This window comes from Trypanosoma brucei, chromosome 3, assembly GCF_000002445.2.
Source record: "Trypanosoma brucei brucei TREU927 chromosome 3, complete sequence".
In the NCBI taxonomy this organism is placed as follows: domain Eukaryota; phylum Euglenozoa; class Kinetoplastea; order Trypanosomatida; family Trypanosomatidae; genus Trypanosoma; species Trypanosoma brucei.
The window spans coordinates 576,846-603,561 of record NC_007276.1 but is presented as its reverse complement, the minus strand read 5'-3'; the positions used below and the strand labels follow the sequence as shown (position 1 = coordinate 603,561).

Genomic DNA, 26,716 nt, shown 5'->3' with positions numbered 1-26,716 from the left:
GACCTCATGCTCTTAAGAGAGAACCGCCTCTAGGTTGAACAAAAAAAATAAGCGGTAAGTTGGAGACCGCATAATGATGTGAATAGTACAAAGAAAACGGAGCTTAATTCGGTGGTGGAGAGACCAAATTTATTGCACAAATATCCATTGATGGTCTCTTCTTGTCTCCACCACACCCGCAACGCCACGCAGCTCTTGGAAACACCGCGGCGACCGCTGCGGAAGTGGGTTGTGGCACTGCTACAATTCACGACCTCCTCACCGCCACCTTCAGCTCTGGCGGCACCGCCAGCGTGGTAAAAAATACAGCGCCTCATGTGGCCCGTGATACTTCCGTTCGATCCCAAGCGCGCAACGTGCTCAAGAGTCGTTCGCGCAGGTGTAAATCGCTCTCGGCGCAAAGGAGCCACTTGAATTCTTAGTCCACTTTCTTTTACCACAGCGTTTCCTGAAAGTGTTATTTTGCCACACAAAATCCACTCATCGACTGTGTGTCCACCGCTTCCGACTGGAGACTCAACAAGGGCGGTAACCGTTACGTCCACACGAGACACCGCCTCATTGGAGAAGGTGAGGCTACAGTCAGTGAAAGTGACGCGGGACGAGAGGCTGCAGTGAAGCCGCTCTTCCACGCTGAGTTCAGTAAAGATGTTCGTTGATGTTTCCAGTAGCAATTCTGCTGACTGTGCAGAGGAAAAGACACGGTGCAGTTCAAAGTGCGAGTGTCCATCTGTCTCTGAATGGTGCACGAGACCACTGAGCCCAACGCTCGGCAGGTAACAAGATGACACTAATCTTGTGTCGCCCGCGGCCGACTTCTGAGGTAAGCGTAGGGTCGTTATGCGAGTGGGTTGTGCACTTGTGGGAGACTCATCGGCCTCGATCAGCACTGCCGTTGTTTTCCCATCGGCCGCAAGAACGTAGAGCAAATGTTGAGGCGTATCTGGGACGCTGATAGGCAAATGCCACCCCCGCGCTGCACCAAGCGAAAGGACTGGTTCGTCCACCACTGTCTCCAGTGTCCCTTCCCGCCAGTGGGCAACCACGGCACGAAGAGTTGCGGAGGACCACCCGCTGCAGATATAAAAGAACCTTATAGTTCTAGGTGATGTCTGTAATGCAACAGAAGCAGCGTCAGGTGCAGACGATGGCATTGAAACGGGTTTACATCGTGTGACTACATGGCCAAGAGCAACAAGGGAAGGTTCTGCATGCTCTGAGTGTGTCATGTTTTCAGTCTGTAATAGTGTAGCAACACGAAAGCCCAACTCACTTGCCTCGCGGACCACGTACCAATCCAACAGCTTCTTCATTACACTGCCATTTATAATATCTGTTTTTTGTGCCATCATGCTGGATCTGAAGTACAGCGGATGATCCAGCGCTTCGAGAAGTGGTGCGGCTTGCGGGTGTACGTGCGGGAAAAGGAGATAGCATAGTAAGACGAAGTGAATCATGGCGAATGATCACGCGTGCACTAATCGCCTTGCTCTGTTGACGTTACTTGTGCTAAATAAAGCAAAGACAGAGGAACGTTGATAAAAAAAGGGAGGATACAAACCACACACCACACCGGATAGCAGCGGGGGTTGACGGGTCTTCACGCAACTTCGGAGCGCTTTCCCCACAAATAGATCAACCAACAAAAGAATAAAATCGACTTGGAAACGCTGGGGGTGACCACAGTTCGGGTCGGTATCCCCCCCTGTTAATCTTTTTCTACCGTTTCCGCTTCAATTTCTCGCACAGAACCTTTTCACAGCAAGCGGGTTCCATGCAATACCACTTAGTAGTAGACAACGAGATATACTCTTTGAGCGTTTTATCAACTATACCCAAGCACGCACAATGGTACCAGCTGTGGCATGCGCAACAACGTACAACACCGTCGGTACCCTCCGTAACACTAGCAGGACAGCACTTCAGCGTGTTTGGTGGGAAATGACCGGCGGCAGATTTGGAAATGTACCTCTCCCCACACTGTTTGCAAAGGTAAGTCCCCCCTTTAGGGATTTTTTTCGTTGTGTAAACCTTTTCGCAGCCGCCACACAACGTTCCGTTGGGGTTTGATCCATTTTCTTTCGGTGTCTTGATGATCGCTGCCTTGCCACCGCCGTTCTCAGTGTCCGGTTCCTCTTTTACGGTCACCTTTGTCGCCAGCTCCAATGCTTGGTTTATCCGGCTATTCTTCCCGTCAAGGACGCTGTGGAAAGGGGAGAAGACCCCTACCGCCGGATCCATATGTTGAAGGGAGAAAGTCTACGATACTCCAAAGAGTAATTCGGGAGCGAGGATGGAGGGCAACAAAACGCAAAAAAAAAATTAATAATAACCAAAGATGCGGACGGTGAGAAAAACAAAGGGGCAGATGGACCATAGAGGGCTGGTCACTTTATTTGAGAAATTCAAAAAAGCGAGTAAGCGCTCGCAAGTTGCCTACTACATTCAAGCCGGAGAAGCCTGTGGTTCTGCCTTTGCATAGATCAAAGTAAAAGAAAAGGATATTCAACACCGAACTGCGGGATTACGCGCAATACCACCTCAGCAAACACACACGCGGAGTCGGAAGAAGTTGGAATGACAGAGTTCATACGCATGAACACACACTTAAATTTACACGCTCCTCCCCTTCCAGCGTTTGATGTTGCTTCAGTCCGTTTAGCACTACTCCTCCATCCCCGTCCTGCCCAACCATCATCTTATCCACTGCATATAGATCACTGTGCCCATGGGGTGGTTGTGCTTACAACCGTTCCGCAACGCAAGCATCTAAACGACTTTGCGGAGCCAGGACCTAACAGGCGACTCTTGATGCAGTAATAGCAATACAAGTGCCCGCAGTTTGATCGTTGTGGGAGTGTTGGCTTATTGTGGCATGCAGAACATGCATTATCGGTCAAAGAGGGATTTCCCGGCTTCGCTGTGAAAGCTTGCAGAAACCGAGTTACTCTTGAGGTGTATCGGCCGATATTGAGCACACTTATGAAAGAACTCCATATCTGCCAAAATATGTGTTGGTTCAAGTAGATAAGGTTCGTAAACCTCCGAGTATCCTGGCTACCGTATACTAGCCGAAGTGAAAGCATTCTCTCCACAGGCGTGCGATACTGCGCTGTAGCAAGGAAGTGCAGGGTGTGTAGCAGGGAGATGATCATCCACGAAACGGATACAGCCTTCAGTAGTTTGGCCAATTTACGCTTAACAACGCCTGCGCCCCCGTCCTCCCAACCTTCCTCCAAGGTCCGCCGCTGCAGTTTTCGGAATAAATAAGGTACGAAGAGATTAAGTACCCCATACAAAAGAAGACGAGCGCGGCTTGGCACGAGTGAATGGACCAGCTGTACAGCGTCGCTCTGCCCAGATTCCAGTGCTTTGATCTCATTGCGTAAAACAAGGTTCTGCATACGATCTCCCACGGACTGACCGCACCTCCAAGTCGACCCGAAAAAGAGAATGACGTCGAGAAGAAAGCTAAACTCGTCCTGGTAAACATAACGGTATGATTGAAGAGCTCCTATGTTGAATATGTCTAACAGATAACCACGAAGGATCTCTACAACCTCCTCCTGTGTCGTCAGTGCATTGAGCTGAAAGATGCGAAGCACTCGGTTTTCGGGGAGAGCGGTAAACATGTTGGATGTGGGAAGAGCTCCCTGCTGCTTCAGGACCGTGGCCAATGGGAACTGCGAAACGGCAGCATCAGTTATCCAAGCCATGACTGTGGTATTAATGCCTTTTTAAAAAAACTTTTTTCTTATATCTTCCCCTGCAGAATATAACGCGGGGAAGGGGAAAGGGACACGGGAACGAAGATGAGGGAGCCATGCCAAACAACTATCTTGCAGTATCGACCCATGTACATGCGAACGATTGCTTCATGCACGCTCACTACTGTTTACGTCATTACTCAGCCATGGCAACGAACGATCCATGGTTTGCCGCATACACGCGAGAAGTGATTTATATACAAGCGTGGAAGGACAAGTCGGAGTAAAACATGCCAGTAAATACGAATTGGCAGTCTAACAAATGCTTTGGTTACCCTCGGAATTAAAAATGTTAAAAAGGGTACTCACCGGGTTCGACAGTCGTATAAGTTCATCATCGAGTGCTGCCGCATACTTCGCTGCATGCTGCTCGAATTCCTTTTTTATCGAATCGAGCGACCTCACCTCACTCTCTCTACTTTCCTCCAAGGCCTGCTGCGCGGCAATCTCTATGCACGCGATCCGCTGATGAAAGGCGGTATCGGTTGCTTTTCGTTCCTGCAGCTCGTGGTTTAGTTTCTCCACCGCTGCCGCAGCCTTTGAATGCGATGCCATAAGGGAATCCTCCACGAGTTGAATGGCCCCCTCGACAGCCGACTTGACGTGACTGCGGTATCCATCGGTCGTTACACGTGCACCGTCGACTGCTTCCTGGATCTTATTTATCGATTCAGACATAATTGAAGTTACCTTCTGGGGGAATACCTCGCTCATCAACTTCACCGCTTCAGCCGAATGTTTCATGATACCGCTTGTCGGTCCCTCCGAAGACCCAACATTTTTCAAGTCGGAAGTTGTGCCAGGCTTACCGCTTCCTGCTGATTGTACGGATTCTTCTCGATATCTCTTACGACCGCTGCCGTCCTGGGGATGGTCCGATGCCACTGGAGTCACACCAGAGCTCCAGCGTTCATTGTTGCCGGCCCCGGGTGCACCAACGGGGGTCTGGTGTGCACCTTCTCTAGTTTTCATAGCAGCGGTAATCCATGAATGAATCGACGAGCTCTTAAATCGTTGGAGTTGTTCCCTGCTCACACGGAGCGTTAGTGTATCGCCTTTTGGAGTTTTTCTAGATAACCCTGCCACCAAACTTGCAGGAAATTCGTGAACACGGATAGCGACACCGCTGGGTTCCACAAACTTCGCGGACCGAATGGATGAATAAGGAATGGTACTCTCCGTAACGGCATCGGAGGATATAAGCACAAAATAGTGCGGTGCGAAGTAGCACGTCATCGAGCCGTTTAAGTCTACACCAGCCACTTCACAAGCTCCCAAAGGAAACACCAGAAGACTCTCTCGGTCACGGTTTATGACCGCAAGCACGCCCATCATATCAGATATCAATGTTGCACTGTTTGTCAAGGAGGCGAGTTTCTCTATAACCTCAGTCGAAAGGCGACTCTTCATTTGCTTAAATATCGATTTGTTAGAGCGGGAAACACGATACAACAACTCAATACACTGCAATTGGAAGAAGGGGTCGACGCTCAAAGCACAGCAATTCGCCAAAAAGTCCCACGAAGTGATGAGTTTCCTATTCCGTGGGGACCTCTTCATCAATTTAATCATCGCACCTACAGCAGCGCGTTGCGTGACAAAGTGCTGGTGTGCTTCTTCAACATCCTGGCTGTACATGTGGACAAGGATGTTTGCCAGCCCACCAATAAAGAGGCGACCACAGGAATCTTTAGTGCCATCACCATCACACAAGTTTCCAACGGTGTAAAGCAGCGCTGCAACGGCTTCGCCCTGCAGCGGGAAGACTTGGAGCTTGACGGCACGATGAAAAATGCTTTCCAACACTTCCAGCAGCATGACTTGGGAACTAAACACCTCCACGCCCTTGCCAAATGACTCGGCGCTATGAGCAAACCCCTTGTTGAGAAGCGTGAAGAGAGCACGAAATGCAGCTTCCTCAGAGGCCATCAGCGCCTCTTCAGCCCGTAGCAAAATAAACGAAGTTTCCTCGAAAATACTGCGGACCTCGGCATCGTCAAGTTCCTCTGGCCGCCGTAAAGTAGCGTTGATGGCACCCACCACCGCGTCAAGTGGCTGGGCAACAATGTCGTGCATGTTGATGCAATTCTTCGTCGGTTGTCGAGACTTCATTCTGTATAGCTATTGGTGCCAACACCTTCTATGTTTTTTTTCTTCCAGAACACTATGAAACTTTAAAATTGTTGGGCAAGGATAGCGGCTACTTGCTACCCACTAAAATGCCGTAATACAGCGGTGCTTTGTTCAATCAGCTGCGAAAAGGAGGGGGAAAAAATGGGGAGGAGCGGAGACCGACCTCCTCTGCGTGAGAAACCTTGCCAGGAGACTCTCCACACCAAAAATCTGGGGGTCTGTAGCACTCAAAAACAACAACAACTGAACAGTCGCTGTTCGTGTACGACACGTTGTTAACAAACGCATCGAAAACCCACCAACGCACATTTGTTTAGTCAAACGAACAACGTTCGTTCAGGCACTTAAACAAACGAACCTACTCACACGGGCTCGCAGCGACCATAAGGGCCTAGTGCCATTGCCAGCATGATATTTGTCACGAGTAGAGTAGTAAGAACACTTGACTGCAGAGTCTGTGACAGTCCACAAAATCACAGGTACCAATTCTCCCTGATAAGATAGATATTGTTATCCCTCTCCACTCCCAAAGGATAAAGCTGAGGTACAGCCTATGATCATTCCCCTCCTCCAACAATAACAAAGAAAACGGTAGTCGTGCCAGCACAAGTTCAGCAGTGTACTTCCAGTTATGTCATCGGAAACTGAAGAAAGGCAGCAACACAACGGATCTACAGTGGCACCAAAGCTAAAAATCACCCAAGCAACTTTAGTAATTCCCGCCTCCTGCTTTTCTCTCTCTCTCTCTGCTGCTGCTGCTCCTCCAGAAAGAAGGCGGAGATGAGACGGTGACTAATAATTGCACGCCACAGTGTGAGGCGGATCGGTGTTACCCGCAAGTGTTTCTGCTCACAACAAGAGGTTATGACTGCTCAAGTAGCTAGGCAAAAGAGATGTTACGGTCCATTTACACAGCACAAATGGGATGCAACAGCAACACGTCATTGATTCCTCAATTCTGATGGGTGGGTTGTCACCCATTCCTCTATTACCGTCTGGACAAATAAAGTTTCGAATAATGTGTTTACCAGTAACGGCAACACACAAAAGTAAAGAAAGCGTTACATTTCCACGTGCAGGTTTATATATCGACCGACAAATGGCTAACTCCACATAGTGGAATCTAATTGACGAAAAAGCCGACCGCACAACGTCTACAGTCTCTAATTACACCGTGTACTAAAAAGGGGCCGCCAACTAGAAACGAAAGTCCTTCGCACCGGGAAAGGAATGAGGAGGGAGCTAGAAAAAATGGGAAGTTGAGAAGAAACGCGCAACGGGTAAATAATATTATAGGAAACACTCCCCAATGTTGTGCGCTGCTCCCATTCGAACCCCCAGTGAACGTCGAACACCTTTGATGCACGTTTCACACAACACCCTTTGCCTAAAGGCAAAACAGTACGATACAAAAACAAAGGTAAATCAGGTCAAAGGTTACGTTCTATGTCCTTGTATGACCTTTTGTTAAATTCATGGAGGGCATTGACCCACCGGTCAAATGCTAGCAGCCTCTCCGTCTCAGGCCCGACTTCAGACTCCCCGTTCATAATAACAACACCATTCTCGTTGTCAAGTTTGGCACGAAGCACTCCCTCACTCACTGCTCTTAGGCATAGGCGATCCACCTCATCCTTGTCGACAAGCAACACACTCTGAAGCCGCTGCATGGACAACCGTTCATACGGAGATGCGAAAGCAACAAGGGCCCGCAGTCTAAGGTTATCAAGCAGCAGGTCAAGACACACAAGCACAGCAGGTTCTGCTGTGAAGCACTGACGCACTAGATCCGCAGTACTAAGGAATCGTTGAACGTCATTCCTCCTATAAGCCTTCACAAGTCCTGAGAAGGGTACTATTTCAGCAACTTCCTCATACGCTCTCGTCTCTGGTGCGGCAAATAGATCAACATCAGAGCCACTAAGCAAACATGTCAGCACAAGGTACTTTAGGCAGTTAATCCTTCGGGGATCACCGCCTTCATTGTAGTACCTAAAGGCAGCAGAAAACGTCTGGAAAGCTGATTGCCAGTCACGGTAGCAAACGTACATCTTACCACCACACTCCAGTACACTTCCCACAACTCGAGATGGAGCAATGGTGTTAACTATGGAAATGGTGGAAAAAAACATGTCGCGCACTTTTTTCCAGTCTCTTCCGACTGTGTATGCTTGAAGCAACAGCGCATAGCAAAAAAACAACTGACTACCCTTCTTAAAGCCAAGTGGATCTTCCTCTTTGCACCACGCCAAAACAGGTTCTATTTCACTGATGACTGACCCAACATCGTTTGCATCCAACAGCAAAGTTGCATACTTCACTTTTGCGTTGAACCACAATCTACTGTATGCTTTGAGGTCTCGTGACGTGACTTCCGCTGTCGTTCTGAGTGCGCGACCCAGGTAATCCACGGGGACACGCTGTGATTCGTCGATGAACTTCGTCATGGCCTTCTGCAACGAACCCTTGTCCACATCTTTGTGGTTGAATGTGCAGACTCTTTCGTAGTACCGGAGCATATCCTCGTAGGCGCCCATCTGCCTACTTACCTTCACCAGCGCTTTGAGAGACTTAAATGTCCACTTGCCACCACTGCTATCGTCGCGTTCCACAGCGAGGAGACCGGCAACGCACTGAAGGGGATTTGTGCCCATCAGCGATTTGGCCGTCGAGTAGGCATCCCCAAGGGCTGAATCCTGTGATTCACCCTCTTCATCACCATAGTCGTCTTCGTAATAATAATAATCCTCCATTAATGCTCCTTTTGCCTAACCAACACAATGAAAAAGCAGCCGTGAGGTATACGCTGAAAGGAGCGACCAACTTACGTAACCAAAGGAGGCGTAATAAAAGGAACGGCAGAATAAATTAGATAGAAATATAAACACAATGGTGTAAATGGAAGGGTGAAGAAGATACAAGGGTAATGATCACAATTACACCTTGCGTATATGCACACGGCTATACCTTCACCTGATGGAGAACATCGTACATGTTTATGTGGTAAGCACCGTATGCTTCACCTTGCAGCCACTCTATCAAAACAAAACAAAATTATCTGCTTGGTGTAAATGAAGAAGAGCGCCCCCTTCCTGGAATTCATCCGCTGCTTTCTTCACTGTATTCAGCTGCATGTAACAAAAGGCTTATCTAAATTACATGAGGACATCATGGGGCCTTTGAATACAAATCAACCAATAGTTGGGGTGAGCTTTCTTTTCTAACTTCAAAAAACGCATCTTTTCTCATTCTTTCTTCTCGACGTTCCTCCGGCATCACGCTGCTCAACTGAAAATACAGCTCTCATACGTCGGCACCATATATTTGATGTTGATATACGCATCGTCGCCACCATGAACCTCCAACAGCTGAAGTGTCTCAATAACCAAATCGCCGACATCGTCGCGCTTCCTTTGTCCAAAATCAATGGCATCTCCACGGGCTCGATTCTTGTGGCGGCTCTTAAAGAGGTTAAACATAGGAAGTATCTGACGGTAGTAAGGAACCAAGGCCTCACCAATCAGATCACCACTGACAATCAGTTGTTGAAGAATCCGAAGCGTTGCGCAAATGATCTCCGGGTGCCGCGTGTTTAAAGCAGTTTTTATGGGAATAATCAGCTGAGGGATTGTTGGGAGTATCTTGGGACCACCACGCTTTAGCAGATCCAAACACCCTTGTCTCGCAAGAAACATATACGGCTCCTCCGTCTCACGAATCCCATCAAAGAATATAGGAAGATAATGGTGATAATCAAGCCTTTCCACATCTACCTTCCAGTCAATAGTGGGGCGGTTTCCATGAGCAACAGACAACGGCAAGTCTCCACGATCATAGTACCGACGGAACTCAGTGGGTGGTATCAATCGACGCTTGAATGCACCCGCTTTGGGTGGCTTGCTGTCACCGGCACCGTTGGTAGTAAAGGCGACTGCACTCTCATGTTGTTGGCGACCCTTATACAAGGATGTCGTGGTGCCACCTGTGCGCTGAACGGTTCCCTTATACGCGAAGCGCACACCTTGCACCGCTACCGGTCCCTCGATAGGGATGCTGGGCTTCTCCTGCTTGGGAGCGTAGCCTGGGGGGAAGGCACCAAAAGGACCCTTTCCCGCTGCCCTGTTGTACTTCCGCGTTGCTGGGTCGCGTTTCGTCCCCTTCAATATGGGTTGTATCTCGTAACTCATCTTTGTGACACTTCTCGTTGATATACGTGTATCGTCCTACTATGCTACAGGTGATGCAGGTATCCCCAAAACCTAACGAGAAGTGTATAAGTGCGGCATAAAATGTTGAGGGGGATACAAACCAGCAAGTGTCTCAACAGGGTAGCTTTAGTGAAATCTGGTATCCTCACCGGGTAGTTTGACAACCAAAGAGGGGAGTGGGAAGGGAAAACGGAGGAAAACTCAGTTATTATTACCGTCGCGCTCAGTCCCAACACTAGTCGGTTCAACTTGATAATCATTACCCACACGAATAAAAGAATCGCCTTTTTCGCGGAGCATTTCTTCAACGTTCTTGGCCCCATCCACAAACCAGCCAAGGTTGTCGGCGAGTAGATGTCGCACTTCACAAGAGGGACACTGAACAATTACAATACCTTTTGTGTAAGCATGTTTGCTAAACCTCTTGACCATACGATGTTCACACTGCCCACACGTGAACGCCGCAACCATGTCACCTGTTTTTGTGCCTATTCCAGGGCCACCCATCTTCGAACTGGGTTGCGCCTCTGGATCCTGCAGAGCGCTGAGAATTAATCTTTGGTCCTCCTCTGAGAGATTCTTTACCAACTCCTCGATATTGTTCCTCACAGCACCCCGCCTGGGGTCATCGCTGACCGGGCCCTCGGACGTACGCTGAGTCAAATGAATCCCAGGAGGCTTCGATGCGCAAAAGCGCACGCCACAACTCCGTAAATCAATGCCAAGGGCGCTTACCGCCACCTGAGGACGAAAGCCACGCAGGCACAAACACCTGCGCATCGCCAACTCGCTCACTGTGTGGAGCATTTGTTACTTAAACAAATAAGTGTAGAGGTCAGGTGTAGAGCATACTGGCAGTGTGTTGGGGAGGGGTAGAAAAGAACGAGTGCCCAAAAACTTGATAAGAACTATGAAAGCATACAATTAAATGTTTTACACGCAGGTACTGATATCTTTCTCCTCATTCATTAGGGTTTCAATGTCAACACCCTTTGCCGACAGCTGCCGCAGCTTCGCTTTGTGCTTGCTGCTGTTCACATGTTCCTTGTACTGAGCATCAGTTTTGAACTGCTTCTTGCACGCGGGACAACTACGCTTCTTTTCGGGTAAGTTGTCCTCATGCTCATCCTCCAACATGGCAAAGCCACAGTTGGTCCCACCTTTTACCTTTCGCGCCTCTTCACATTGCCTCTGTTTCTCGTAAAGAAGATCCAGAGTGCACGAATCGGGGGCCTCACCCCGCTCAATTCTGGCCCGCTCCTCTTCGGCCTCCTTCTCAGCGGCTTCAGCCCAAAGTTTCTCGTTAGCTTCACGACGGTTCTTCGCCCATTCAAGCTCCCTCTTTTCTCTCTCTTCTTCCTTCAGTCGTCTTTCTTCCTCCTGCCGTGTAAGTTCCGCAGCCACACGAGGGTCGCGACGGTGGACAAACCGAGTCAAACCCTGGACAATTTGCACGTACTCCTTTTTCGCCGACGTCCTCAGCTTTTGGTTGATTCTTTCAGCCATTCTCCTAGATGCGCGGTCAGGGATTTCATTCACCTTATATTCATCTTTCCACGCGAACGTCTTGCAGGAACTGAAATTCCTCCAGTGACTGTAAAACTTGGAAACAGAACTCCAGCTCGTCGCGCTGTCACCAAAACGAGGCCAAGTTTTCGCATTTGAACTATACTCACTTTCATCTTCGATAAGCTGGTCGAAGACCTTCCTATATACAGAGTAAAATCCTCCTTCGTTATCGTCAAAGCCATCGAAGCACCTGGATGTGAAGTAGCAATAGAGGTTAACCTCATGCTGAGAACTGTCAGCGTCCTCCCCATTTAGTATGCTTTCTCGGTGAGCATCATACCAGGCACGCTCATCAGGGTCACTTAAGACGGCATAGGCATTTTGAATATCCTTGAACTTTTCTATCGTACTTTGTTCGTTGCTATAGTTCTTGTCCGGGTGGTGAATGAGTGCTTGTTTCTTGTATGCCTGGCGTATTTCCTCTGATGACGCTTTTCTGTCAACCTGAAGCAACTCGTAGTAGCACTGCTTAGGCGGCCCGGACATCTGGAGAGAAAGTGTGTTCAAAGAAAAAAGAGAAGGGACAAAAGAAAGCCAATGAACCTCATATATTTGATCACTTGTTTCCTCCAGCAATTAAAAAAAAAACAATTATGGTAACGCGACTAGCCGCCGGAGAAAAAAACTTGTGAGCACAGCAACGGTACACTACTCTTCCAAAGGATAGGGCAGTGCTGAAGTTATAACTGTAGCCCCATTCACAATACTTGTCGTCGCAACGACAATGCGTCGTGGATTACCGGCATCGGCCAACTTCGACTGCAGGAGCCTTATTGCGCTTATCTCAGCGCGTGTGATACCTCCAATAAGAAGAAACATCGTTACCGGTGGGCCTTCAGGTGTCTCTTCATTGTAGCGAATTTCAACTTTTTCATCAGGACTGGACTCTCCCATACTCCCAGGTGTGCTCCACGACTCGGGATGAGTTATCACCTTTTCAAGCAGTCGTACGGAGAGAGGCACGTACCCGCCATATGGAAGTGCTAAGTCATTCTGCTGCTGATTCTGTAATTCGGATGTCCATAATTTAAATTGCTTCTGTAGTGACGAATAATTTGAATGCTTCGTATCGTATTTTGTTATCAAACCACATCGTTCAAGACACATTAGCGTGGCCATAGCAAAAGGAATACCGTATGAAAGTAACAGAACCCGTTTAAAATGATCGTAAAATTTGTCTTTCAAGCCTCCATTTATAACTGAATACAAAGAAAGAAGTCTGAGAACATCTTCCATCGGCGCGCTGTCGTTGGCGAGCTCTTCAATGTACTCAAACACTTCTCGTTCATTCGTCTGCTGTAAGATATAATGCTCTATGACGATTCGCCGCCTAAAGTCAATGGTCTGCGTCCTCTTTCCAATCTCTGTTGCTATCGCTGTGTGGACTCCAATTAAACGATGCATTTCCTGCATTTCAGGTAACCCTTTCATAAAATCCTTGAGTTCCTTGAGCTGCTGAAGTTCCTTTCGCTTGTCGTAACATTGCTTTATCCAAACCGACTTGTTGTGGAGAACGGACCCGACATGGGTGTAGTTCTTGTCACGGATCTCTTTGAATACTTTGTCGTCGTTAGACAAGTGAATGCGTTGACCTGTGCACAGGTTTGAACCTTCGCCAACGTCAAACGATAAAGTGACGCCCCCGGAGCTTATGGAGAAAAATTCGTCTATGATACCCTCATAAGTCATTTGGGTGAGCGACGGTGTTAACAAATCCACCGACCTATCAAGAATAAGCAAAGACTCGATCTTGGGTGCCACAGCTACGAAAGAATCACTGCCAATTTCGCTGCGCATCCTCTTAAGCATATGAACCACTTTTGCTGCATGTGCTCCCCGACCTCTTACTATGGGTATTGAACCAAAGAACGATGTCTGGAGCTTTAGTACCATTCTCGCACACAAGAAGAGAACCGTCGGATCTCCATCGCCCACCAGCTGCCTAAAAGAAAGGGGCAATTCCAATGACACAACGTCATCATCTAGCGGGAAGGCGTCCCAATCAAACTCTTCTATTTGCAACTTCGGGTTAGAGAGTAGTGACTGAAAACTGTTTTCCATTATTTCTTCAATCATAACAGTTTTTTTCGGTACAAAAAGGGTATGGAGCGGGGCGTTTGGGTTTGTCTCTGCGAATTTAAGCAAAGTTCCCTCTAGCTTTCGAAGTGATTCGATGTCCGCATTCACCAAGAAGACACCCCGGTCTGCCTCTACGATGTCAGCTTCAACACCTAACGGAAATATTCCCAATACCCCAAGGCCACTATGAAGTGTTTCTTCAGTCGGAAAAATAGTCCCCAATGTTGAGTGGATATTAGGAGACGCATAAATCACCTTCGTATCACTTTCAGTTGACTTGGGACCCTTAATAATTTTCGTTAGCTCCTCAACCATAGCATCGCGAAGACTGCTAAGCTTAATGATTTCGCATAAAGGGTTCATAAAGCTTTGAACTCTTTGGTTACAGAAATATTAGAGAGTTCGACAAGAAGCAGAAAGAGCCTCCTTCAAAGCCGGAGTGTAAAAATAGCAATCGCGCGTTAGTAGTGGCCACACGATCACATACATGTGTGGGCATTTGTGTGGTTATCCACTCCAGGAAATGTCTGCAAATACGTTAAATAGTACAAACCCTCCCTTCGGCCGTTTCACGATGTCGTAAATGGGTGGAATTGCACAGCAAAAAAATATATCCTGTTCATTAACTTGTTACCCACCGGAAAGCTCCCACGATCATGGTTAGCCTCTCTGGAATTGCCGAGTGCGTGCTCACAAGAAGGCTGACTCCATTGGCGTCGATCCCCTGCACCCTCGCGAGAGCAAATGGGGCAAGAGAAAGAGCACCTTTCTCATGAATGGCGGATGACTCAAACAAGGACCCCACGCACCCAACAACTCCCTCTAGTGCATCCTGCTCTACTGGGGAAACTACCGCCTGTCCGTTAGCTTCCTTTAAGAGAAGTATCTCAATGCTTGCATACCGCCTATTAATTTCTGAAGGTTGGAGATCGACTGCACCACCACCAAAAAAATATCTTTCCATTATGGAGGAAAGACGTTCGGTTCGAGTGTCTGGCGAAGGAAAGTGAGGCGATCCCGATAGTTTATCAAGACGAATATCCCCACCAACACGCGAAGCCATATGTTCACGCAACCTCGGTATCCTCTCGTGGAGTCCACAAAAGAGGAAATCGTCACCCACGCATAGAATATGCGAAATGTTGAACTGACGAATGATATCCACGACGAAAAGCAGTCCATTGCTCCCTCTCAGTTCAGGCAGCACGATGATTGCACCACTAGATCCTCCAGCCCCGCCCTTGTGTCTTGCTATTCGCTCACTTACACATGATAGTAGCAAACGGCAATAATGAACATAAGGGGCAAACATGTTCCACTCCCCAGAAACACCTTTTACCTGCGGTTCGGTCGAGCCTACGAAAAAAGCAACCGAAAGGGGACCAGTGCTGGTATCCTCGTCTAATGTCATCGGACACTCACTTACACATGCTGCAACAGTTCCCGGAGTGCTTAATAACTGACCCATCCCACAATCAAGATCAACAAATTGAGGGGCCCATCCTGTTCTTGCGGCATAGCTGCTAAGAGTCCTAGATATTGCATGCTTCTCAGTGTCATTTTGCCCGCATATAAGGACCATCGGTCCAAACAAACCCTGTTTGTCAGCAAGTAGACGAGCGTTATGAATTAAGCAGTGGTACTCAACAATGGAACGGGCAAATGGATGGGTTGTTGAGCGAAAACAGTTCTGAACGAGTTGTTTTGATCCTTCAATTCGAATGTTAGCGTTGCTCCATGTAAAGACTGTAAAGGTGATTCCAGGAGGAAGATTGTACGATACATCTACAATAACTGGGGCGCCAAGCACATCCACCCGCGGCTCCAAGCCACCGGCCCCAGACACCACTTTTAAGGTAGCGGAACAACGCTCGGTGCTGTAGGGCACTACAACCACTAACTCGGAACCTGCTTGTAGGCGAAAGTTAGCCTGTTCTATGGCGGACATACCCCCTGTTCGTAAGAATAAGTGACAGGGAAAACAAAGAAAAAAAGGGAAAAAGAGTGAGAAAGAATCACACAATAGCCATACAAATAAAAAATAACAAGAAGCGTCGTGAAGCACAAAATCGCCCCAATCAACAACTAACCAGCCACGCGATCAAACGTTTCTATTTTGGGATGCATCGTCTGGAAATAGTGTAATAAAAAAGTGTATGCATTACAATGTCAGCAAACTCAGCTTTTACATGCGTGCGTGTGCACGCGCACGAAAAACACAGTTTCGTATGTGACGTGACAATTGAAGAACGTGTCTTTGATAGCGGTAAAAAAAACATAATAGGAAGGTGGTACTAAGAGGGGCAGCGAAAGACCACATCATTGCTAAGAATATCTTCCACTCTCACTTCCATTGCAGCAGCGGATCGCGAAGTGGCCGCGGCAGATCTTCGCCTTCAAACAAAGATTGGAATGGCAACCGCACGCACACAGAGGAGCGTAACCTCCCCGGTCAAGACAACAACAGGGGAACACGCCAAAGCCCGGGTGGGAAGTTCGCACTACTGACCCGAAGGCCACCGAACACCCGCAACAGGGGAGGGGGGCACTTTCCTCCCGGCAGTGAACCAAACATAGCGGCGGCGGGCCCAACGGCCCCACAGAAACCCGCTCAGATTTGCACCGGACTCTTGGACGAGTGTAGCGGAAGGTCACCTCCACCTACAGGATTGAAACCCCGGAAATGGCGGCGCGCGTGGGAGGGGAAAGCTGCACCAGCGCGGCGTCAAGCTTGGACGGGCAATCTTGCATGCTAGAAGGGACCGTCCTGAGAATATCTCGCCCCCAAACGCCTAGTTTGTTCAAGGAACTGTCGGACAAGGCAAATGGAGTGTCGCGGGCAGCACCAAAACACGCGCAAACTGTGATAGGCAAGTGCAAACATGCGCTGCGTCTTCGAGTCACTGTTGGCCGTTACCCTCTCCCCACAAAAAAAAAACAAAACGGTATTGCATGAACGGTGATTGTAAGTAATTAAACAGAGTTGTGTGTATCCGGACGCTTGGCCATTGCACTTGCACTGCCGCCGTTCAGTGTATGTGAAAACGCAACTAAAATCACGGCTGCCAACCAGGAAAAAAAAAACAACAAACGTAGAACGGGTCGACCTTGGAGGGACGCTGGCACCCTAGGAGGCTTCCATGGGGGCGATTCCACAAGCAGAGTTATTTGGCCCGCCCTCTTTATTATAATCACACTCTCGCTCAGCAGACGGGTGTTGTGCACGTCGTCTTGCCGTTGTTGATTATTTGGGAATGTTACCAGACTCGCGCCATGCTTCTCAGAAATAAGGGGCATATCCCAGGCAATGGAAGCTGGAAGCCTAAAAGGGCTTTGCGACACGCACCACTAGGCTTAAATAACCAACAAAACATATGCAGCTGTGGCTGATGGCGGTTGAGTGCAGTACCGAAGCTTGGCCCCCCTAAGCTAAGATGTTTCTAGGGGCAACCGCAACCTTTGGCATGAGGGCTAACAGTTCTGGCCTTTTCATTCCCTTTCTTTTCGCAGATGCTGTAGCGTTTCTTAGGTTTAGTGGCAGCACCCCGACATCTGTATAGTCGCACTGCCTTGCGTTCGTTCCGAGATGGCCAGCTTTCGAACGCCAGATGTCTCAGTAGTTTCTTTCTTTTTTTTTTACGGTCGATTTTTCAAATCATCCTGCCATTCCTTCAATAATGTCATTTATCGGTTTCCCGAAAAGCCACAGAACCGGACAACTATCATTCTGTCTACTAACATCTTGTTCCGTCCTTCAATTTGAGAAAGAGGACAGAGTGCAGTGCCGTTCCCTGCGGGTCCTCAGACTTTCGCATCGGGAAGTTTGGCTGGGGGAAATGGTAAGTATTGTATGCGCTATCCTCCACTTTTTAAATTTATTTCGGGGATAAAAGGTCGCATCTACTACTGAGGAATTTGGGGCCGTAGTTTTCTGAGGGTCTGCAGATGTCTAAATTTCATTAGACAGTGGTCCCGTTTTGGCGGACAGTGGGTGGGCTGGCTGTACTGGTGTTTTGGGTTTATTAACCCTTTTCGGTCCTGTCACTTTCGATTTCCTCTTGTCTGCTTTGCAGAAGTGTGGAAACCTTCCTTGAAGACAACGTGTAGAGTTGTCTGCTATCGTTTTGTTGCTCTATTGTATGCTGTCTACTGGCACGTTGTTTTGGAAGCTTCCAGACCTGTTTCTTCGTGCGCGCCCGCGACTCTAGGATTATTTGCCTTTTTCGGGCATGGATATGCACATATGTGTGCGTGTATATAGCTGCGCACTCCACCTGTTAAGATGGGGGGGGGGGTAGGGGATTGCTTACACCTTGCAATATACCGCTGTGTCTCATTAAAAAGAAAAAACCTGCCTTTTTTAATTTTCACTCGCTTTCACAAAAGTTTGTTATCGGGCTGTCTGCCGGCAGATGAGGCGCGGCGCCCTTTCTCTGTTGAAGGCAGGACTTCTTGGACACTACCAGCAGGAGGCGTTTGAAGCCCGAAAACGGTTTGAAGAGTCCACGACATATCCTGGACCCATCCGAGCAGCGACACCTGGAGATACGCGCTTTTATTCGGGGAGCTTAGAGTCCATTCTTCATGATACTGACAGGCACTATTGGCGGGCAGTAACTGACGACCCGAGGGTGCAGCACCTAATTCCATTAAGAATAAGGTTCAAAATATTTACCTGGGTTACATCTGGCTGGGAGCAGCGTATGCAGGTTGTTCAGATTATGGCTCCGAAAGACAGTACTATTGCACAAGTAAAGGATCTTGTTCTCGTTGAGAATCAGTCTCCCTATCTTTGTGTTTCGTCCTTTCATCTTGCTATCGATGGGAAAGAATTGGACCCACAAAAGACGTTAGGAGAATATGGTGTAACAGAGCAATCACAAATTGACGCAATTGAACAGAACGACCATTTGCTACACAGGGACGATGAGAGACCCAGGGATTGGACTGTGGACGAAATAACAGCGGAAGATGTGAAGCGTAGTCCATACAAAGAGATGGAGATGCAGCCACTACAAAACTTGGCACCACGTTACGAAGCTCGGCCAAAGGGGTATTTTGGGAGGACATATTATAGTGGGATGAAGCAGAGTTCATGAACTGTCTGATTTTACTGTGGCACCGAATTGTTATTATTGGGATTTATTTCGATTATCTTCGTAAAAGAGGATTATGACGACCTTCTGCTTTTGTTACAACGTGGCACAAATGGAAATATCCTGTGCATGCTTTCTTTTAACTAAGTGAGAGAAAATTCTGCTATCATATGTTGGTTTTCTTCCCGAAGGCGTAATGACCGTGAAGAGGGAGACCGAAAGTATATTGGCTATCGCCGATGAGGTAATAGCGTCCATAGAAGGCTACCCAAGGAAGGATAAGTTGCAACAACCCAGCATAGAGGGGAAACCCGTGGTGGCCCCGCCAAGCTCGTTTTCCAAATCTATCCAAACAGAGTCAAAAATCTTCAGTAAAGGTGTGCAACATTCCATATATCTGAAAGATGTTGGGATCCAGTGCGCTCAACAACCTACAAACCGTGATACGCAGACGGAATGTTTCACATTTTCTTCATCCACGCAGACTGAACCTGACACGACGCTAGTATCGGTTAGACGGGGCATAAAAGATGTGACGAAAAATTTCGCAGAGAAATCAGAGTATATGGAAAGATTGCTAGAATGTTTGGCAGTTCGCTTGGACCGCTGCCGTACCAACGTTCACAAGGTTGCAACACAGTTGGCGGATCTCGCAGCGTCACGAAGAATCCTGGAGCAAGGACTCAACGATATTCGGGTCGGTAATTCGATTACTCGGTTAATTCAACAGGAGACGGAGGTTCGTAACTTCCTATGGGATGAGGAACATGTTTCACGCAATGAAGTGGTCATGCTGGCACTTAGCGAGATGCGTGGATATTACGTGAAGCATACATCGCCACTTTTAGAGAACCGGTGTGAGTGTGTGCCTAATACCGATGATCCTTCCTTAGTTCAGAAATGCGTGTCAGGGGCAACTACCCTTCCTACCAGTGACTGTACTGATGTTGATGAATATCTCCAGTACAACCCCGTGTCCAATCTAGTCAGCGAGCAAGGTGAATATTTCAAAGATATGGAAATGCTGTTGTCGGAGTGTCTAGCTGTTTTGGGTAAGGAGAACATAGCGCATTTGTCGTCCGCATGTCTTTGACAAACGCCTACACGACTTCCTTATTTTTTGTGACAGTTGCTATCATTTTTTTTATTGGTTGTCTTACTGCTCATGTGCATGTATTGTTTTGAACAGTAAATTGCTTGCACTTCCCCCATACTTGTGTGGCTCCCCTGGGAACACTGCTGAGAACAGCAGATCAGTGTGTTGATGTTACTTAGGTTTGTCACTTTTGCCTTGAAGGAGTCCGTTGTTCCTAGTGAAAAAGTTGATGCAAATTGGAAGAGTATACCTCCTAACGTGAAAAGGAGTTTTGAGTTAAGGAGAGCTGAGTGCATTGCGAAGTTTGGCTCGGTTCGTGACCAGTTCAAGCAGAGCAATAATTATGCGACTGGGTTTTGGAAGAATTTTGAGGAGCGTGAGAAGGTGATCAACTGTGTCGTCGATGCTGTCAATGACTATGCGAAGGAACTAGCTGCCTTGCTCTACCACTACCCCGTCCTAGCAGATGGATATTATTATTGTTGGACTCCGTGCCTTTCACCACAAGAGACTATTTACTTTGACGACTTTCGTTATGATTTACAGAACATGTACTTTAACGTCGGGGTTATTCTGGTGAATGTGAGCGAACGGTTAGTATGTTGGCAATCGGCGCATGGTCACGCATCTGCCCTTCAGAAGGAATGCTACCATTATCTTTTACAAGCTGCCGGATATTTTTGTCTTGTCAAGGATATCTCTGATGACATGGAATTATACGTAGTTGGTGACGTACGACTCGCCAGACCCGGGGACGTCTCGGCATCTGTTTTGGAGTTTTGTCACCTTGTTGCCATAGGTCAAGCGCAAGAGATAGGGTCAGCAAGATCCACTGAAAACGGACAAAGTGAAGGAAAGATGCTTACCGTGGGACTCCTCCATCAAACCTTTAAAATATACGAAGAGGCTCATAAAGTAGGCCTGAACTGCGTTGCAGTCGATCACAACATATTCAATGAAGTTCTGACGTTTGTGAAGCTGAAGGTTGATGTGTTCAAGTCTTTAACGTACTCGTATGCCTCCAGTGGTTTGTTTGATAGCAACCCTGCCGCCGGTTTGTGGCTTGCGAGTCAGTCTGATTTGTTGGCGGCGAATGCCATCACCGAAAAAAGGGCATCTGGTTTACAGAAAAAAAAGCTGCCATTTCGGGGTGATGAACTAGTTGATGATTGCCGCATTTTTGTTCAAAGAAATATTGAGCGCTGTCGAAAAATCAACTCTTTGGTGCACCGCACAAATGCAACCGAAGATTCATTCGAGCTTCCTCCACCCACCGTGCTTGCGCAAAAGAAGGACATTAGATTACCCGCGGCGTTCCCTCATCAAACGGTGGCGCGTCCTCCAGTTAAGATCTCTATTGGGGTTTAAAAGTGAGGGGAATCGGTGAAAATGCCGATGTAGTAGACTTGGAGTTGGTTGAGTGGAAGCTGTGTTGAGTTTTTACTTCTTAATTTCTCTCGCTTTTCAACGCTTGATTACGTTGCGGTTATTCCCTTTCTTTCGTCATATTGATCACTTTCCGGCTTCTTCCTACACACACATACATATATTGTTGTGCAAGATTATAACCACACGTCGTGGCGCATTATTTTCGTCTGATACAGACATGCCTAAGTTAGTTGTTAATGTTTTCTGCCTCCATGATAAAGGATGGTCAATGTTTTCCTGTAAGTAACTGTGAATAATGATTATTAACATGCCCACAACAACGTATACAACATATTTTCTTTGTTCGCTTTAAGTGTTCTCAGGTGACTAAAGTTAAACATTATTTGAAATGCTCTCAAGGACAGTTCGCCGCTTGTGGATTAACCAAAACACTAAGGTCATATGCCAAGGTATAACGGGGAAGCACGGCACATACCACACTGAGCAGGCGATTGCTTATGGCACCAAAATGGTGGGCGGAGTGAACCCTAAGAAAGCGGGTTCGACCTACCTTAACCTGCCTGTCTTTGGTACGGTTGCTGAGGCAGTGAAAAACACTGGGGCCGACGCTACTGTTATTTATGTCCCTGCTCCTCACTGCGCTGCAGCAGTGGAGGAGGCTTTGGTTGCCGAAGTTCCCCTGGTTGTTGTTATCACTGAAGGGATTCCGCAGTGGGATATGCTCCGCGTAAAATCTATGCTTCTCTCCCAGAACAAGACCCGGCTGATAGGTCCTAACTGTCCGGGTATTATTCGCCCGGAGGAGTGCAAGATTGGTATTATGCCTGGCCACATCCACAAGAAGGGCTGCATTGGTGTGGTTTCCCGAAGTGGCACCCTTACTTACGAGGCTGTTGCCCAAACAACAGCCGTCAACCTTGGACAGTCGTTGTGCGTGGGAATTGGTGGCGATCCGTTCAACGGTACCAACATGATCGACTGCGTTAAGTTGTATCTGGAAGATCCTGGAACTGAAGGTATCATTCTCATTGGTGAGATCGGTGGTACTGCTGAGGAAGAGGCTGCAGAATTCATAAAGAATCATCCCATCAAGAAACCTTTGGTTACTTTCATTGGTGGTGCCACTGCCCCCCCAGGACGCAGAATGGGTCACGCTGGGGCTGTTGTCTCTGGTGGGCAGGGGACTGCGAAAGGAAAGATGGAAGCACTTGAAGCTGCAGGTGCCGTTGTGGCCCATTCACCCGCTCAGCTCGGGGCGCTGATGGCTGAGTTAATGAAAAAGAGGGCAATCTAAAGCGCAATATCGCTTTTTTTCTTTTCCGTTTATTTGTTTATACAGTAGGAACTTGAGGGGAAATTTGGTACAATTTCCCCCCTTGTGACGTCTAAGGGTTCGGGCAATGTGAGCGAGACGGAGTATGTTTTGTTGAAGGTAAAAGGGGGGGGGCATTAAAGCAAATAAAGCAATGAACGGCACGTGTGAGCAGCGTTTTTTCTTTTCCCTTGGGTTTGTGGGGTTAAAGAAAAATCGAGGAAGGGGAACGTTTGGTAAAGAAGGACGGGTGTGGGGGAGAGTGGGAAACCGTGGTTGTACATGGAGGAGGGGCGAGACACGTCTTGGATGAGGGAACTCATGATCCGTCAGTGCTAAATGTACGTAGCGACGTACACACACTGATTCACAATTTCAAGTCATGTTACCGCTACAAGTCCTCAACGGCAACAACAAAAAGAGCTCAGCATAGGATTGTTTTCTGTGGTGGGACTGTCAGCACGCGGTCCACTCTTCTTCGCTGTGCAGTTCTTCACTCTCTGAGTAAGCGGGAGTAAATAGCGATTATGTTTCTTTGCACATTTCTATACGATACGTGATGCGTCTGTTCGACTCCTCGTTGAGTGAGATGTTTTTTTTTGTCTAAAAAGGGAAGGGCATTTACCGAAAAAAAGAAATGAGTATTTCGCCTGCGTCAGAATCGGAAGGAAATAAATGAACGACCACTTAAAGTTTATTTCTGTTCCCGACACTATTCTTTATTCTCAATTTATGGTGATGGTGCTGTGAAGCACGCGTATGTGGCTGTACTTGATACTTTTGAATTCCACTTAACGTCTGGCGTGCGCCAGGGATTTTTTTAAATAAAGGTAAACTAGCTTCTTATAGCCATGGAGGAGGACTACCATGAGTATGACGACGCTGCTGATGACTGGGAGGTTGAAGCCCAGCAAGGAGAAGCTGCCGAGGAGGAAGCCCTTAAGCGAAAACTGCGAGAACAACAAGCCCTACTGGAGAAGGAAAGGCAGCGAAGACGTGCCAGAGCTTCTGCACGAACTGAAGAGGAGGAGCTATTACCCGCTGACGTTGCAAGGGCTCTTGAAGATATGAAAAGCACGGCAAGCAGTGCCGGGGAAGCCCTGAATGTGGTAAAAGACAGTGAGAACGCCGTAAAGCTCATCGCTGACATGCCCGTCAACACTGCCGCGGAGGCGGAGGCGCTCGGTGTCGTATTGGCTGACCGCCTTCTTAGCTTTTCTGAGTCTCCACACTTCAACTCAATCCTTTCTGTCGTTTTCCGTGATATAGCCCGTGAGTTTAAGTCAGGCAACGCCCTTGACACCCTCAGGACCATTAAGGACAAGGTATCAAACGCAAGTAAGGTTTGTGAAGGAAAAATGAAGCAAACAAAGGGTGACAAGCGGGAGCAACCGGGGAAGGAAGGGGCATCCGCAAAGGGTGGCTCTTCAGCAGGAGATGCACTGGGATTGGACACCATAGGGGATGAGGGTGGTGCTGCCAACGTTCCCGATGGTGATGACAACTTTATGTGAAGTGCATTTCTTCCCATAGTAAGGTTAGCTTTTATTTGTTTGGTGGTAACTTAAAGATTCACGTCTTTCCGCTGTTGGCGGAATAGTAGGTTGTTGAACTCGAGTATGTGCCCCTCCATTTCTGTTTTGATTTACTTCGTTTAGCTGCTTTTCTGAAGGTTGGCGTTTTATACACTCCTGGGGCTAACCCACTGAGCCCCTATTGCCTACAGCTGACATCCTTGACATTGCTTCTGAACCTTTTGGCATCTGTGACAGGGGAAGAAATTTAATTTTTACACCTCTACTTTCTTAGATGGACCACACTGCGTTCACGTTGTCATACGATGCCATCGTAAAACTAAGTGAAGAGGAGGGACCGAGGCGTAACGTTCTAGAGCCCAAGTTCACGGCCAGGAGCCAAATGCAATCATTAAGGGACTCTGTTGTGAATGCATACAGAGAGTCGCCTAGTTTTACTGCGCTTAGTCAAGTTTGCCGGTGTGGTATATTCATTGGTTTAAACATGTTGGAAACATCGGAAGAAGAGGAGGGCATGACAGAGCTGCGCAAGGCATACTCTGTTACTCTTTCCGGTGCTAAGGAGGAACTGTTGGCCGATGTTGAGAACATCACACCCCACCCAATAGAGTTAATACTGCAGAACGAGGCACCTTACATAGACGCGACCCACCGTTTTGCATTCGCAACTGAGTTTCTGCGGGTTCATAATGCACTAGGGCTCTACTTCTCTAATCGGGATGCGACATTGCGTCTCAACGATGCCAAGCAGGTTCTTCATGTTGCCGAAAAGGGATATAACAATTGGAACAAGTGGTTTGAATCGTTACCTGGAAGTTGCGTGATGCAACAAGTTCCTGTTAAAGAAAGCGGCGGGCTTGACCGCGAAAGCATATCCACAGATGCACTGGCAATATACACTGCAAGGTACGAAATGGATACGGCATTTACATCTACACTTTTCTTTTTGGCGCAGGTTTATTCAGCATCGCAGATGACAGCGATGGCTTCGCGTTACTGCCACAGAACGCTGTACAGTCAGCTACTCAACAAGATGGAGTTCTCCAAGAAGGACTGGGCTACGAACGCCCTGCATCTGAGTGCATTTTACAGTAGTTACTACGACTACGGTAAAGCGCTACACTGCCTCAGTGCTGGTCGTTTCGTAATGCCGAAGGAAAATCCAACTGAGGAGACCCTCGGTGTTGTGGCGTGGGCACACGGAAGGTTCTACTTGCATCGCCTGCAGCACTATGCTGATGTCAAGCGTGGTTGTGCTTCACGTGCCCCCCTACCGGACGAATTGGAGGGCTGGTGGGAAGATTTTCCCCTTGACATCCCCCCACCAGAATTCCCTCCTATTATCGAAACTTTTGACGACGCCCGTGAATGTTTCAAAACTGCGACCAACTGGTTTAATGAAGCTCTTAAATTTTATGTGTACGATGGGTGCTGCACTGAGCACATCGAGATCATGAAGGACAAGGCGCGTTTGTATGAGGTGCTTATTCATTTCGAGACGGGCCGTGATCGTATTATTGCTATGCATCAGCGTCGCGTGACACTACTAGAGAAATTCCCAGATGACCTTAGTTTCAAGGCGTACCCGACACTGGTGAGGCAACTGTTATTTGACCTCGGCGTCATTCATGAGGAAGTAGTTGAGCTGCGCATCCGTCAGAGAAGCGACCCTGTGGAGGGTGAGAAACCGTTGAGTGACAAGAGCCTGAACGCCCTCGTTAGGGTCAATCAGTCCTTCTACAGGCGTTTCTGTGATACATGGAAAGATCCAAAATCAGGGGTGGTACCTGAGGTACTCGAATCGGAGTCCAGGATGCCATTTTTCAGGGCGGCTATGCGACTTGCCCAGCTGCAGCTAAAATTTGTTTTTAAAAATCCCAGAGAGGAGTTCGAGAATATCTCGGTTGCCATTCAAATGTTTCAAAAGGCCGTTGATTTTGCATCTGCAAACCCTATGGAGGATGAAACGGAGAAGGAAGTTCAGCTGTCTCGCGAAATGATAGATATGTTACCCTTGAAGCAACGGGATCTTTTGCGTGTGTACAACCGTACTGCTTGAGCGAACACGAAGTGTAAAATTAAACCGGTGCGTTCGCTGTTTCTGTCGATCGTCGCTTAATAGCAGCCTCCCATTCGGAGGTCTTTTTAATTCGATTTGCGTGCGCCATTGTTTGTCTTCGTACGTGTATCTTCACATTGTTGATATCTGCGTTGACTGCTATTAGTCTCTTGTAGCTGTGCTTTCATAGAATTATTATCGCTACTCTAGCTGTTATATTGACATTTTGCGTTTTGGGCGTGCGTGAGGACTGATATTTCATTCGAGGTGTAAATGCCTCACTTCCTTTTGTGGTGACAACTCTGACTCGTGCTGCCCTCCAGTTGCTATGTGAGGGTGGAGGTTCTCCATGGTTCAGGGGATTTGTTTGATTAAAAAATTTGCGCCTGGTGGAGTGTTCACTTAAAGAGTTACTTGGTGTTGAGCTGTTCCGGTTGTGGAGGTGGTTGCTGAAAGGTAGTTGGGGTTCCTTG

The 26,716-nt window shown here is 47.8% G+C and overlaps 16 protein-coding genes across 16 annotated transcripts, besides 1 other annotated feature; 6 read left to right on the top strand and 10 right to left on the bottom strand.

The window, feature by feature from the left end:
• Positions 1 to 26,716: part of a sequence feature (sequence corresponds to BAC RPCI93-48O8) that runs on past both edges of the window.
• Positions 30 to 1,457, bottom strand: Tb927.3.2360 (hypothetical protein, conserved; the record flags this gene model as incomplete). Its single annotated transcript, XM_838737.1, has 1 exon — positions 30 to 1,457. One exon carries the CDS (start codon positions 1,455 to 1,457, stop codon positions 30 to 32), a length of 1,428 nt encoding a protein of 475 aa, XP_843830.1.
• Positions 1,720 to 2,241, bottom strand: Tb927.3.2350 (hypothetical protein, conserved; the record flags this gene model as incomplete). Its single annotated transcript, XM_838736.1, has 1 exon — positions 1,720 to 2,241. The coding sequence occupies one exon, from the start codon at positions 2,239 to 2,241 to the stop codon at positions 1,720 to 1,722; it is 522 nt and encodes a 173-aa protein (XP_843829.1).
• Positions 2,718 to 3,716, bottom strand: Tb927.3.2340 (peroxin-2; the record flags this gene model as incomplete). The annotated part of the gene is made up of 1 exon (XM_838735.1): positions 2,718 to 3,716. The coding sequence occupies one exon, from the start codon at positions 3,714 to 3,716 to the stop codon at positions 2,718 to 2,720; it is 999 nt and encodes a 332-aa protein (XP_843828.1).
• On the bottom strand, positions 4,023 to 5,879 carry Tb927.3.2330 (hypothetical protein, conserved; the record flags this gene model as incomplete). The annotated part of the gene is made up of 1 exon (XM_838734.1): positions 4,023 to 5,879. One exon carries the CDS (start codon positions 5,877 to 5,879, stop codon positions 4,023 to 4,025), a length of 1,857 nt encoding a protein of 618 aa, XP_843827.1.
• Positions 7,331 to 8,653, bottom strand: Tb927.3.2320 (COP9 signalosome complex subunit 2, putative; the record flags this gene model as incomplete). The annotated part of the gene is made up of 1 exon (XM_838733.1): positions 7,331 to 8,653. One exon carries the CDS (start codon positions 8,651 to 8,653, stop codon positions 7,331 to 7,333), a length of 1,323 nt encoding a protein of 440 aa, XP_843826.1.
• Tb927.3.2310 (hypothetical protein, conserved) lies at positions 9,185 to 10,087 on the bottom strand (the record flags this gene model as incomplete). The annotated part of the gene is made up of 1 exon (XM_838732.1): positions 9,185 to 10,087. One exon carries the CDS (start codon positions 10,085 to 10,087, stop codon positions 9,185 to 9,187), a length of 903 nt encoding a protein of 300 aa, XP_843825.1.
• On the bottom strand, positions 10,310 to 10,915 carry Tb927.3.2300 (hypothetical protein, conserved; the record flags this gene model as incomplete). Its single annotated transcript, XM_838731.1, has 1 exon — positions 10,310 to 10,915. The coding sequence occupies one exon, from the start codon at positions 10,913 to 10,915 to the stop codon at positions 10,310 to 10,312; it is 606 nt and encodes a 201-aa protein (XP_843824.1).
• Tb927.3.2290 (chaperone protein DNAJ, putative) lies at positions 11,042 to 12,163 on the bottom strand (the record flags this gene model as incomplete). Its single annotated transcript, XM_838730.1, has 1 exon — positions 11,042 to 12,163. One exon carries the CDS (start codon positions 12,161 to 12,163, stop codon positions 11,042 to 11,044), a length of 1,122 nt encoding a protein of 373 aa, XP_843823.1.
• Positions 12,326 to 14,119, bottom strand: Tb927.3.2280 (vacuolar protein sorting 33, putative; the record flags this gene model as incomplete). The annotated part of the gene is made up of 1 exon (XM_838729.1): positions 12,326 to 14,119. The coding sequence occupies one exon, from the start codon at positions 14,117 to 14,119 to the stop codon at positions 12,326 to 12,328; it is 1,794 nt and encodes a 597-aa protein (XP_843822.1).
• On the bottom strand, positions 14,379 to 15,704 carry Tb927.3.2270 (hypothetical protein, conserved; the record flags this gene model as incomplete). Its single annotated transcript, XM_838728.1, has 1 exon — positions 14,379 to 15,704. One exon carries the CDS (start codon positions 15,702 to 15,704, stop codon positions 14,379 to 14,381), a length of 1,326 nt encoding a protein of 441 aa, XP_843821.1.
• Positions 18,169 to 18,855, top strand: Tb927.3.2260 (hypothetical protein, conserved; the record flags this gene model as incomplete). The annotated part of the gene is made up of 1 exon (XM_838727.1): positions 18,169 to 18,855. One exon carries the CDS (start codon positions 18,169 to 18,171, stop codon positions 18,853 to 18,855), a length of 687 nt encoding a protein of 228 aa, XP_843820.1.
• Positions 19,049 to 19,945, top strand: Tb927.3.2250 (hypothetical protein, conserved; the record flags this gene model as incomplete). The annotated part of the gene is made up of 1 exon (XM_838726.1): positions 19,049 to 19,945. One exon carries the CDS (start codon positions 19,049 to 19,051, stop codon positions 19,943 to 19,945), a length of 897 nt encoding a protein of 298 aa, XP_843819.1.
• On the top strand, positions 20,117 to 21,316 carry Tb927.3.2240 (hypothetical protein, conserved; the record flags this gene model as incomplete). The annotated part of the gene is made up of 1 exon (XM_838725.1): positions 20,117 to 21,316. The coding sequence occupies one exon, from the start codon at positions 20,117 to 20,119 to the stop codon at positions 21,314 to 21,316; it is 1,200 nt and encodes a 399-aa protein (XP_843818.1).
• Positions 21,726 to 22,631, top strand: Tb927.3.2230 (succinyl-CoA synthetase alpha subunit, putative; the record flags this gene model as incomplete). Its single annotated transcript, XM_838724.1, has 1 exon — positions 21,726 to 22,631. The coding sequence occupies one exon, from the start codon at positions 21,726 to 21,728 to the stop codon at positions 22,629 to 22,631; it is 906 nt and encodes a 301-aa protein (XP_843817.1).
• Positions 23,501 to 24,163, top strand: Tb927.3.2220 (hypothetical protein, conserved; the record flags this gene model as incomplete). The annotated part of the gene is made up of 1 exon (XM_838723.1): positions 23,501 to 24,163. The coding sequence occupies one exon, from the start codon at positions 23,501 to 23,503 to the stop codon at positions 24,161 to 24,163; it is 663 nt and encodes a 220-aa protein (XP_843816.1).
• Positions 24,459 to 26,243, top strand: Tb927.3.2210 (hypothetical protein, conserved; the record flags this gene model as incomplete). Its single annotated transcript, XM_838722.1, has 1 exon — positions 24,459 to 26,243. The coding sequence occupies one exon, from the start codon at positions 24,459 to 24,461 to the stop codon at positions 26,241 to 26,243; it is 1,785 nt and encodes a 594-aa protein (XP_843815.1).